The sequence below is a fragment of the Nicotiana tomentosiformis genome, chromosome 3 (assembly GCF_000390325.3).
Source record: "Nicotiana tomentosiformis chromosome 3, ASM39032v3, whole genome shotgun sequence".
NCBI classification, from domain to species: Eukaryota; Viridiplantae; Streptophyta; class Magnoliopsida; order Solanales; family Solanaceae; genus Nicotiana; species Nicotiana tomentosiformis.
The window spans coordinates 125,393,403-125,406,654 of NC_090814.1; the positions used below are offsets into that span (position 1 = coordinate 125,393,403).

Below are 13,252 nucleotides of genomic sequence, written 5' to 3' on the forward strand. Positions count from 1 at the left end.
AATTTTATATATATATATATATATATATATATATATATATATATATATATATATATGTGTGAGATTCCAGCATAATGTGTTAGAATTCATAATGTGTTGAAGTTCCAGCATAAATATGTTGGAAGTTTTATACGCAGGAGTTCCATAATCCATCATATTATGCTGAAATTTTTTGTTGTTTCAGGTAGGGTGCTTTTGTCCAGATTTTATCCCCGTATTAAATAGTGGATACTTTTGAATAATTTTGCACACACTTACTATTTTTTACCAATCACCCGTAAAAATGGTTGCGCCATGCCATTTTGACCTTTTAATGCTAAACGATGGCACTTCGCACCAAACTTTGACATGGCCCTGCGGAAGCACATTTGGATCACCAACAGTCTATTTTATCTGTCTAACTAGGCCAGTACTCAATATTAGCCTAATGTCACGGGGTCGTTTTTCTAGTAACCCGTGAGGGCAGCAAGATAGCCTTACTACTACTCTTGCTTCAGCCCTAAACAACAACAAGCACAATATTATGCTTTGGACCAAGGCAATCACACAAATTCAAAGGGTGGAAGGATAAAAAAATGAAAGACACACAAAGATGGGAAGCCAATGCTAATTTTCGGGGTTTAATTCATATACAGAAGAAGGAAATACAAGTAATGAGATATGCCTTCTAACAAGGCCTAAGTATGCATATATATACAGAAAATGTCCACAGGCAGCTAGGTTGGCTGTGGACCCGTCCAGCTGTGGTGCACTGCTTTGTGCTGGCATCATGTGATTTCCAGGAAAGTATTGGCAGCCCATGTGCCAATTGACTTATCCACCTGTTGTGCCCCAGTTCTTGCTGGAAGACAGTTGCTCCCATGTTCACCCAGACAGGATGTGGCCCTACCCAACTGTGCAGCACATGCCCTTGCTGGTAGTGAGATACTTACATGATTGTCCTGGAAGATTGTGGTCCTGTCCAGTTGTGCTGCATGTGACTTTGCTGGCAGAATGTGGCCCCTAGGAGGGCCCGGACAGCCTGTCGAATTGTTACCCCCCATGTGCAAAGACCTTCTGGTCTTTGCCAGCCAAGTTTGGCTCGTGTTCCAGCCCTTTAGGCGCCAAATTTGGGCGAAATATATACGGGTCGGTACACTAAGCCCATCTTCAAGATGCGTAGAACTGGAATTATCTCGTGATAAAAGAAGAGTTACCATTAAATCAAGAGACATTTTCAGTCATAGCCTCATAGGTTACTACGTACATCTCCCATAAATTATGGAGTGGATTAAAATTGACTAAATGTCGAACAAATATTGTGCTGACCATATTATCGAACAAAAGAGAAAGAGCGGATCAAGCAGGCAGTGACTCGCATGCTATATAGGAATTCTCAAAAAGTCAAGATTTTTGAATTACTCTAGTCTAGAGCACAACAAGAAATTGTGCTAAGGCCAAAATTGTTGACTTGTAGCAGAAATAGGCATTACTTGTACATTGAATACAATAATATCAATTCATTAAAATCTCTTGTCATTCATTTCCTTATATTAGCGCCCCTTTATCTTAGTGGATGAGTAAAAATTCCTCCTTAACACAATCACTTAACAAATGGAATTATTGTATGTTAGATTTGTTTCACCAAAAAGTATAATTTTCGGCTAAACTATTAAATTTATGTAATAACGGGTTAAATCTAGTTAATGATAATAACTCTAGATGTGAATCTTGAAAACGTGTGTGAGATGGGACAGATCCAATGAAGTGTTGGCAATGATGAGCAAAACGTTCATAAAGAATGAGCAATAACGGGGATATAACTAGCAATAAATGGCATTTAAGTAAATAAGAGGAATGATTCACCCAATAAAGGATAGATTGGATGAATGTTCCTCCTGACAATGATGAATGACATATAAATCCAAGGTTTGTTCGGACTATTCTCGGATCTGGTGTAAAAGTGTAGAATAATATAAGTAAGAATCTTGATAAAAAGGTAGTCTTTGTATATTTACCAGAGAGAGAACTATTGTAGTGTAACGTGATCAAAGCATTTAGATGGTATGAACGAGTCGTGATGATTGGGGCGAGTTGGCAGCGTGTCCTTTTGTGAGCCGCAATTTCTGGTCATATGTCCTACGAATCAGGATGACGTCATGGAAACAGGCGTCATTATGACGTAATTTCCTGATACGTTGCTTCGTTTCGCGTGTGCCTTCTGATTGAATCTGCCGCTTCAGTTACAATGCCAGGTAATGATGGACTAAATCTTTGGTTTCGATGCCTGAATCTTTATAAATAGGGGTGTGTGGGTAATGTTCCAACCTTTACGAAACCTCTTGCATCCAAAAAACTCTGTATCTTCTTCTTCCTCAATGGTTTGAAATTTCTTACTGGTTTTAGTGATTCTCGTTGCTTCTAACATTTTCTTGCTTGAACATTTTTCCTTAATCAACATGACTAATGTGTCCTCTATTTCTGGTATTGAAAATGATCATGTCCCTTTGGTGGTGCTTATATCCCCTCACGCTTATAGGGTCTCTGTCGTCATTGAGGAAGAGAATTTTCCTACGGTGGAGGAAATAATCCCTCGTAGTGAGAAAGTTAGGTCTGATTTCTCAAAGGCGCCCGATGCTGAGCCCAAAATCTCAGAGTCAGTGATGGGAGAGGCCGATCTGGCCGAACTTAGGGCAAAATTCAATATCCCTACCCACATCGATCTGATCCTAGCAGGGCGCGACGTGGTGCAAATCCACCACCCAGGATATTGCGCGTTTTACGCGTATCTTTTCCAGGTCGGCTATACTCTCCCCCTTCTCCCATTGGCGGAGGAATTTTGCCGCTATTACGGTATCTGCCCGACCCAACTCTCTCTGTATATTTACAAGCTTATTAGGATGCTCTCAAAATTTGCCGAGTTGGCCGGAGTCAAGGTTACACTCCGCCATCTGATGCATCTCTTCGCCCCTAGCTTTTATAAGGGGACGATGTTGCATCTTCACCACTGAGGAAGTAAATGCTTTGTGTTAAACATGGACGATAAAGCGAATTGTCAGTTCTGGCTCAACTACTTCTTCATCAGAACCGAGGATGCGGTAGCCAACGCAGACGGCTTTCCTGAATCCTGGAATCGCGCTCGTAAGTACCCGTCTTTTTTGAAAGGTATTTGATTTGCCTGTTTTTAGTAGTAGATTCTAACATATTCTCTTCCTTGTACAGCCAAAGTTGCGCCTCCTCCTTTGGTCGGGGATATTTCCGACTGGGTTAGCCGAATTCTGTCTCACAAGGTGGGGATTCGCGAGTGGCCGGGATTTCTCAAGAGGTTCGGGCCTGCTTCTTCCTTGGCCGATGAGTTCGTCTATTATTTTTAGTTCTCTTTTGACTACATGGTTGCTTGCACACTATATTTCATTATTGGTGGTGATGAAACTTAATTATTTTTCAGTTCGAGGGTCCTCGAGGAGACCGAGGGCTCCTCCTCCTGTATTTCGCAAGAGGAAGGCCGCTTCTTTTTTGGAGTTTGTTCTTGCTGTGACCGCGGCTAGGCCTGCTCGATCATCTGCCTCTGTTCGTTCTTCTTCTGCAGCCAGGCCTACTCGTTCATCGACCATACCTACTGCTGCTTCCGTATCGTCTTCTTCTACGCCCGCAGATATATCGACAGCGGAGTTTCTGACTTCTTCTTTGCTTTATCTAGTGGAAGAGGACAAGGAAAAAGAATCATCTTCGAGTGGTGGTAATTTGGTTCCCCACAAGAGGAGATCGATGGACGTCGGTGAAGGGGTTGTCCGGGTGGCGGATTCGGTGATGGGCGATTTTGTCATCCGAGAAACGGTGACCATAGAACTTGAAGATGACGCTGAGTTATCTCCCGTGGTTCTGCCATGGACTGAAGCCGTAGAGGGTATGTGTCTTCCTAAAACCACGATGGAAGCTGAAGGGGTATCGGCGAGAGTCCCTGATAACTTGTGGCGGGATGAGCCATTGGCCTCACGACCGGCCGAGAGTCCTTCTTCGATGGCCGACATAAAAGAAAAGTGTGTAGCCGAGGATGGTTATGAAATGGGCTCTGATGTGGATGCCGATGAGGTAAGGATAATGGGGGAGGGATTTACTCGACTCGAAGTAAGGTTGGAGGGGTCCACGCGGACTATTGCGATCCCCATGGTCCCTTCTTTTGGTCCCCTCTGTTCTGATGTGGAGGGTAAAACCCTCGAAAAGCTGAAGGATGCTACCTTATCTAGGAGCATAGCCGACCTCGCTCTTAGGGTAAGCTTTTCGATCCCTTTCGTTTTCGCTTGTCGAGTTCAAAGTTCGTTTCGTTCTTACTCTTTATTTTTTTTCTCTTTCTTTCAGACTGTGATTTTGGAAATTGAGAGCGCCTGAAGAGAGGAGAGACATAAGGCTATTTTTCTGAATATGGAGAGAAAATACCACGAGTACCGTGGTAAGTATCGCGAGATTTGTAGGCGGTTTGGCGAAGGTGACAACTTCCAAGCTCTTAAGGATAAGTTGAAGGAAAAAGATGACGAGCTGGTGAAGGTCATCGAGAAATGCAGTGTTCTCGAGGGGGCACTAAGGGACAAAGAGGAGGAGCTGAAAGTTAGTAGAGGGGTCGAAGCCTAGTGCGGTGATCTCCAAGCCCAGGTGCTCTTGTTGTGCGCCGAGCTCGAGGAGTGTGAATTCAAAGCCGATGCTTTAAGGGGCGAGGTCGCTGAGAAGGCAGCGGATCTCGAGAAGGTAGAGTTAGCTCGGTTGGGGGCTATGAGGAAGATAGAGGCTTTGGATATCGTCATTCGTGTTCTCCGAGCTGAGTGAGAGAGTGCGTTGGAGATGGCCAGACTTAAAGAAGAACGGCTTGATGAACGGATTGTAGAATTGGAGAAAGAGTCTTCTGCCTTTGTGATCGGGTCACCGCTCTGGAGGCCTAGAAGGCACAATTATTGGCTCGACCATCCTCTTCCAATGTTTCTAACTTCCCTGATGTTCCTTGAGATTTGTACGAGGAGTGGATTCACACAGACGCCCAGCTGGATATATTCAGAGATTTGATGAAGGCGGGAACCGTTTCGGAAGCCATCCTCGAGGATGCTCGTGTTAAGGCACGTGGAGATCGGGTCGCATGTGGCTACGATCCTACTACACCGGAGGCCGGTGACGATGAGGAGGATGAGGGCGTGGACCGAATTGAAGAGGATGCCTGGTATGAAGATGAGTATCCTGATGGCGACAGTGATGGTGAAGGGGCGGATGTCAATGGTCTAGGCGACCAGGCCGGTGGTGCGGCTGGGCCAGGCGGCGATTAGTAGCTTTTCTTTTCCTTCTTTTGTGTTGCCACAGACTTGTGCACTTTTTGGTGGGCGTCTTCTCGAGCCATTGTAAGATATATTCTAAGTGTGAAATACCAGTTTCGTTATTTGTACCTGATCCTTTTTTCTTCTGTTTGGGTTTGTATGCTTTTTGATTTTTTGCTCGGTTGCCTTGGTTTTCTTGGTCGTAATAATTTAGCTCGAGTGGGGTCGAACGAGGTCGAAACAAACATAGGTTTGACCATGGCCGGGGTCCAGTGGACGTTAGTTCGAACGAGGTCTAACATATCGTATGTGTATTTATGGTCGAGGGACGATTAGGTGTTGATTCGAACAAGGTCGAATATAACCTATACTTAGTTATGGCCGAGGGCCGATTAGGTGTTAATTCTAACGAGGTTGAATGTAACCTATACTTAGTTATGGCCGAGGACCGATTAGGTGTTAATTCGAACGAGGTCGAATGTAACTTATTCTTAGTTATGGCCGAGGGCCGATTAGGCGTTAATTCGAATGAGGTCGAATGTAACCTATTCTTAATTATGGCCAAGGGCCGATCAGGAATTAATTTGAACGAGGTCAAATGTAACCTATGCTTAGTTATGGCCGATGGTCGAGGGCCGATCAAGCGTTAATTCGAACGAGGTCGAATACAACCTATGCTTGGAGAGAATAGAAATAAACTTCATGTATTTGTGCTTTGTTCATACAATTGGAGAAATTTACATATTTTTCGAGCGCTGGCTGGCATTTCAGTCCCAGTCCCAGTCTATCTAGTCCCTTCATTGGTCGTCCTGGAAAAGTATTGAGAGGTCGAGCAATGAACTAGCCGTCCAGTGCCTTCGTCTGTGCGTACTTCAATCCTGAAGTGTCCCCTTCATCGCGTCGTTAAAAACCTCCTCGAGAAAACCCAATTGGGACAAAACTCAAGTGAGGGGAAAAAGAGTACGATTTTGGGGACAACATCTTTTAAAAGTTGAAGTAATTGAGGTGTGAAATATTCCAGTTGTTTGGTAGTCGCTTTCCTTCCATTGTGTCTAGTTGGAATGACCCTTTGTTTGCTATTGCCGTGATTTTGTAGGGGCCGTCCCAGTTTGTTCCTAGTTTTCCTTCCCGCGGGTATTTGCTTGCTTGTGTTTTGGCTTTGAGCAAATAGTCCCCGACTTTGAGTGGTCTGATCTTTGCCTTTTTGTTATAATAGCGTTCTGCTTGTTGCTTTTGGGCGACCATTCTCACATAGGCCATATCTCTTCGTTTCTCGACTTCGTCGAGCTCCTGCATTCTGCTGTCGTCGTTCTGGGGTCTGATTTCACAGGAGTATCTTAGGCTGGGCTCTCCGACCTCTGCCGGTATTACCGCATCAGTCCCATAGACTAACAAGTATGGTGTTTCTCCTGTGCTCGTCTTTGGCATTGTTCGGTAGGCCCAAAGTACTTCTGGTAATATTTTCGGCCACAGTCCTTTGGCATCCTCAAGTTTCTTTTTCATGATGTTCAGTATCGGCTTGTTGGAGGATTCATCTTGCCCGTTGCCTGCGGGGTGGTATGGCGTTGAGAGTATTTTTTTGATGTGCTATTTTTCAAAAAACTCAGCGACCTTTTTTTCCACAAACTAGGGTCCGTTGTCGCAGTTGATTTCTTTGGGGAGACCGAAACGGCATATGATATTTTTCCATATGAAGGCGATCACTTCTTGTTCGCGTATTTGGGCGAATGCTCCTGCTTCTACCCATTTAGAGAAATAGTCAGTTAAAACCAAAAGAAAGCGTACGTTACCTCATTCTGCCGGGAGGGGGCCCATGATGTCCATTCCCCATTTGATGAATGGCCAAGGGAAAGTCACTGAGTGTAGGTGTTCGCCTGCTTGGTGGATCATTGGGGCATATTTCTTGCATTGCTCGCATTTTTTCACGAAATCCGCAGCCTTTTTTTTCATGGTGGGCCAGTAATACCCTGCCCGTATGAGGCATCTAACCAAAGCTCGATTGCTGGAGTGAGCTCCACAGTGGCCTTCGTGTACTTCTTCAAGGACGCGCCACGTTTGATTTGGGCCTAAGCATTTCGTCAAAAGGCCGCCATACGACCTCTTGTACAAGTCGTTATGAATGATGTTGTATATGGCTGCTTGCATTCGCAGTTTCTTGGCCTCTTTTTTATCATCGGGGAGTATGCGTCCTGCAAAATGTAACAATACGGTTGCGCCAGTCCCAAGTTAGGTTTATGGTTCTTACTTCGATTTGATATATCGATGAGTTGAGGAGGTGGACTACATTTCTTTCTTCGGTTGTAATGTATCTGGTGGCTGCAGCTAATTTGGAGAGGCCGTACGCCTCGGTATTCTGTGCTCGGGGGATCTGGTCGAATTGACATTCGTCGAAATCGGGTAGCAGCTTACAGATTTTGGTCTGGTACTTTTGTAACCTTTGCTCCTTGATTTGGGAAGTCCATGTGACTTGGTTGACCATGAGTTGGGAATCGTAATGCAGTTTTAGCCGTTTCGCCCTGTATTTGAGTGCTAGTCTTAGTCCTGCAATTACGGCCTCATACTCGGCCTCATTGTTAGTCATGTCTGGGCATCGTATGGACTGGCGAATTACTTCGCCTGTTGGAACTTCGAGTACGAGTCCCAGCCCAGACCTTGGCGCGTTAGACGCGCCATTAGTGTATAGGACACAGAGGTCTTGTGTTTGGGGAGAAGCGTGGACGGCTTCTTTTTCGACTTCGGGCATTATTTTTGCACTGAAGTCGGTGACGAAGTCTGCGAGGACCTGTGACTTTATCTCCGTTCGTGGCCGATATGTAATATCATGCTCGCTCAGTTCGATGGCCTATTTGGCCAACCTGTCCGATAGCTCGGGTTTATGCAAAATACTTCTTAAGGGGAAAGTCGTGACGACCGAGATGGGGTGGTATTGGAAATATGGTCTAAGATTTCGTGAAGCTATGACTAAGGCCAGAGCCAATTTTTCTAGATGGAGGTATCTTGTCTCGGCGTCGACTAGTGTTTTGCTAATGTAATAGATTGGGGACTGCGTACCTTTATTTTCTTGGACTAGGACCGCGCTCATGGCTACTTCGTACACGGCAAAATAGACGATGAGGGGTTGTCCCGGTTCTGGTTTTGAAAGCAACGGTGGCGATGACAAGTACACCTTTAACTCCTTCAGGTCTTGGACGCACTCAGGGGTCCATTGGAGGTCGTTCTCCTTTTCGATACGTCGAAGCACTTATGGCACCTATCGGAGGATCGCGAAATGAATCTCAAAAGGGCAGCGATATGGCCAGTCAACCTTTAGACCTATTTTTTGGTGGTCAAGTGCTTTGGAATCCCTTCGATGGCCTTGATTTGATCGGGATTGACCTCAATACCTCGCTGCGACACTAGGAAACCTAAGAATTTTCCTGAGGCTATGCCGAATGCATATTTTTCGAGGTTCAGTTTCATGCTGTATTGCTTGAGTATTCCAAAGGCTTCTCTCAAGTGGTCGATATGATCTTCTTTCCTTTTGGATTTGACTAGCATGTCGTCTATGTAGACTTCCATCATTTTACCGAGTTGGTCTTTGAACATCTTCGTCACCAACCTTTGGTAAATTTTCCCTGCATTTTTCAGTCCGAAGGGCATGACCCTGTAGCAGTACGTCCCCTGGTGGATGATGAAGGTAGTTTTTTCCTGGTCCTCTTCCTCCATGAGGATCTGATTATAGCCCAAGTAGGCATCCAAGAAGCTTAGTAGCTCGTGCCCGGCCGTTGCGTCGCTGAGTTGGTCGATGTGGGGTAATGGAAATGAATTCTTGGGGAAAGCTTTGTTCAAGTCAGTGAAATCTACGCACATCCGCCATTTGTCGTTCTTCTTTTTCATCATGACTACGTTAGCGACCCATTGAGGGTACTTCGACTCCCTGATGGAGCCATTTTCCAACAATTTTTCCACTTCTTCGTGTATTACATCATTAATTGCGGAGTTGAACTTATGCCTAACCTGCCTCACTGGAGGGTAGAACGGATCGACATACAATTTATGTGTGGCGATCTCCTTTGGGATACCTGGCATATCTGCATGGATAAAATCAAACAAGTCCACGTTAGCAGTTAAAAATTCACGAAACTTACCCGGTTCCTGAAGCTTCCAGCCGATGTAAGCTTTCTTGTTGTGGTCGTTGCTGTCTAACTGAATGGGGTCTAGGTCCTCTATGGTCGATCCTGCGGCCTCGACCGTATTGGGGTCTCTTATGACGTCCTCGCTGTCGTCGCATACTGACCTCGACCCTGTTGATTGCTATGCCTCTTTTTCTGTATTCTTTGTTTGTTGGGTGGTCGTACAGTCTAAGGCGATGCGGTAGCATTCCTGGGATGTGATTTGCTCCCCTCGTATACTGAATATTCCCCATGGAGTTGGGAATTTGATGACTTGGTACAAGCTGGAGGGGATAGATCTCATGGTGTGTATCCATGGTGGCCCTACTATGGCGTTGTATGTTGTATCCTGGTCCATGATGTGGAATGTGGTTTCCAGAGTGACGCCACCCGCTAGGACGGGGAGTGTGATCTCGCTGGATGTTCGCTCAACTGCATTATTAAAGCCTGTTAGTTTGATGCAGCGCGACACTATCTTATCTTCGAGTTTCATTTGTGCAACTACTCGAGTATGGATAATGCATGCACCGCTCCTATCATCTACCATAATTCGTCTCACATCGGTATCTAAAATTCGTAAAGTGATAACAAGAGCATCATAGTGAGGGAAGGCCAAACCGTTGGTATCCGATTTATCGAAGATGATACTTTCTTCGAGTTCATCATATCGTTCATGGGTGATCGACCGTTTGAGTTTGTGGGTTGTGTTGAAATTCACGTTGTTGATGGAGGCATCGTCCCTACCACCGATGACCATGTGGATGGTGAGGTCCGGCGAGGGCAGTTTTGGCGGCATTTGATGTTGTTCACACCCTCTGGAAAAGTTGATCCTTCCTCGATCGCTCAGCAACTCTTTGAGGTTTCCCTGTCGTAGCATGTTTACGACCTCCTGTCTAAGGGCGATGCCATCTTCAGTTTTATGTCCTCGCTCTTGATGGAACTCGTAGAGGGCGTCTGATTTTCTGGTATTTGGATCTGACCTCATCTTTTGCGGCCACTTCACCTTCGGTCCGAGCTTCTCTAAGGCGTGGACTATCTCTGTAGGTGACACACAAAAATTGTGAACGGATAATAAAAAGGGCATACCTCTCTCGTTTCGGTGAGTCCTCATTCTCGATCGGGGTGGGCCCTCTTCATGGCGGGATGAAGATGCAGCGGTGGTCCTGACATATGGGAGATGTCGTTCCCGGTTAGGTGGTGAGACCGCGAGATCCCTTCTGACATCATTTCTTCGATCCTTCCTGGATTCTTCCTGCACCGAAGTCAGTCGATGGGTTGGCCCATTGAGGTCGTCCTCGCCTGCTCGGACTTCGGCGCAATATGCATTATGTATTTCGTCTGAAGTCGTTGGGGGGGGGGGGACTTCATAAGCCGACTCAATAACTTTCTTGTTGCCCTTGAACCATTTCTGCTCAACCCGTTTTGGAAAGCTGCGACGGCCATCCCTTCCGATACATTCAGTAAGGTCATTCTTACTCGGTTGAATTGGGCGAGGAAGTCGCTCAATCCCTCTCCCAGTGACTATTTGATGGCGAATATGTTGTTTACTCTCGCCTCTGTCTTTTTGGCCCCAACATGGGCTGTTATGAACTTGTCAGCCAGTTCTTTGAATGTTTCGATGGAACGCGCGGGCAGCTACGAATACCACGTTAATGCTCCTCCAGTGAGGGTCTCGTCGAATATGTTTAGCAAAATGGAGGATACTTGTTATTTGGCGAGGTTATTGCCTTTCACGGCGGTACATAGTGGGTCACATGGTACTCGGGGTCGGTCGTGTCGTCATACATTTTCAAGTAGGGCAGCATTTTCAAGGTCTTTGGTATGACATGTGGGGCGGCGACGTCGCTATATGGCTGCCCTACGAACCGACTGGCGTCTCTCTTCGGCAAGATCTTGGGAGCGCCCGGTACTTTATCGACCCTCTCTTGGTGTTCTCTCATTTGGTCTCGAAGTAGCTTGTTCTCATTTTCCATTTCCTCCATCCTTTTCAGAACGCCTGTGAGAGCGTCATTGCCTGCATTTCCAATAACAGTGTGAGTAATATCTATCGTTGCGGGAAGAGGGGGAAGTTGATCATGTTGCTCGTCCACTGGTGGCATAACACAAGTTCTTGTGTTTTCTGTGGCCGTATCCCGAACGGACTTATGGAGGATGCTGGTTAGCGTATCAGTTAGCCAGGCCTCAAGGAGCTTCTTTATTGTTGGCGGCGCCTCCTCTACCGCGGATGTGGAGGCTGTCTTACCAAGAGATTTTGTGATGCTGCAGTGGGGAGGGGGTGACCCACCTCGCCTGGGGGAGGCATTGGGCGTAGCGTCCTCGTCCACTGCTTCAGAGCTCTCATGGATGATGTTTATGAGGTTGGTTGGGAGGTCGCTCATTATTCTCGGTCTTTCTTCTCTGTTACCTGCCATATTAGATCTATGTATGAAGAGAGAAGGAAAAACAATATTCTTGTTCTTGTTTTGTTGTTTTTATTTTTACGTTAGTGACTAGTGTCAGTTGTAGATCTAGAAGAAACTCAAAGAGTTAACTAGACACTCCCCACAGACGGCACCAAATTGTTTAACCAAAAAATATAACTTTCGGCTAAACTATTAAATTTATGTAATAACGGGTTAAATCTAGTTAATGATAATAACTCTAGATGTGAATTTTGAAAAAGTGTGTGAGATGGGACAGATCCAATGAAGTGTTGGCAATGATGAACACAAAACGTTCATAAAGAATTAACAATAAATAGCAATAAATGACATTTAAGTAAATATAAGAAATGATTCACTTAAAGGATAGATATTCTCCTGACAATGATGAATGACATATAAATCCAAGGTTTGTTCGAATTATTCTCGGATCTGGTGTAAAAATATGGAATAATATGGGTAAGAATCTTGATAAAAAGGTAGTCTTTGTATCTTTACCAGTGAGAGAATCCTCTTCTGAAAAGTGTTCTTATCAAGTGCATATAATGCCTCCCTCCCCTATTACATGCCCCCTTTTTCCTCCCCCTTTCCTATTTATTTGAGACATGTATCTAACAAACCCTAGTAGTACATGTGCAGAGAATATTTACTTTAATATCCTATTTCAAAAACTAGTTGTTGCTGTTTTGTCAACGATGCTCGACCTCGGCCATTGTTGCCATCTCTACCACGAACCTCGTTGTTCCATGGCCGACCTCGACTGATTCTTTTCTTAACGCTGTATTATCCTAAATATATTAGGGCGGATTTTGACCTATACAAGATTCAGCTGTCAAAACTATCTAGCTTAGTTGAATTTTATTTTGCCAACACAACCAGGAACTTATTTACATTAGAAAATATCCTTGTCTTTCTTTGTATATTTGATTTAATAAGTAGTATACTAATTGTGTTATAATCAAAACTATGTTTATCGCCTGAATGTTTGAAGTTTACTCAGGATTATCGATTTTCCAATGAACTGAATTTGAGAGCCAAAGGCACGAAGAAATGTACATGGGCATCAACTACCACCACACCGACACTTGCATTTTTCACGTTCTTTTAACATCGGCATTAATAAACAACAATATCTCCTCCTGACAAAACATCAGTCCCACGTTATTCCAGTAAAAGAATATTATTAGGATATTCTTTATTTCTTTTATGATGCTTAGTAAAATTTCATTTACCTATTGTTCTGACTCTCCAAAAGTGCTACTACATTCGTGTCGTATTCTTCAAAAATATATTAAATTTGAAAGATTCGACACGTACCCAACAATATTTTTAAAGAGTTCGAGTAACATAGCATTACAGGATTGCATTAAAACAAAGAAATCTTTCATCCTACTATATAAAATGT

At 44.5% G+C, this 13,252-nt stretch overlaps 1 protein-coding gene across 1 annotated transcript; it reads right to left on the reverse strand.

Moving 5' to 3' along the window:
• Positions 1-6,260: 6,260 nt before the first annotated feature.
• On the reverse strand, positions 6,261-6,704 carry LOC138908457 (uncharacterized). The gene has a single exon (XM_070199122.1). It carries the CDS (start codon positions 6,702-6,704, stop codon positions 6,261-6,263), a length of 444 nt encoding a protein of 147 aa, XP_070055223.1.
• Positions 6,705-13,252: the final 6,548 nt, after the last annotated feature.

What these genes read in the sequence shown, in the direction of transcription:
- LOC138908457 (XM_070199122.1), bottom strand. Translation starts at nt 6,704, where the DNA reads ATGCCAAAGACGAGCACAGGAGAAACACCATACTTGTTAGTCTATGGG.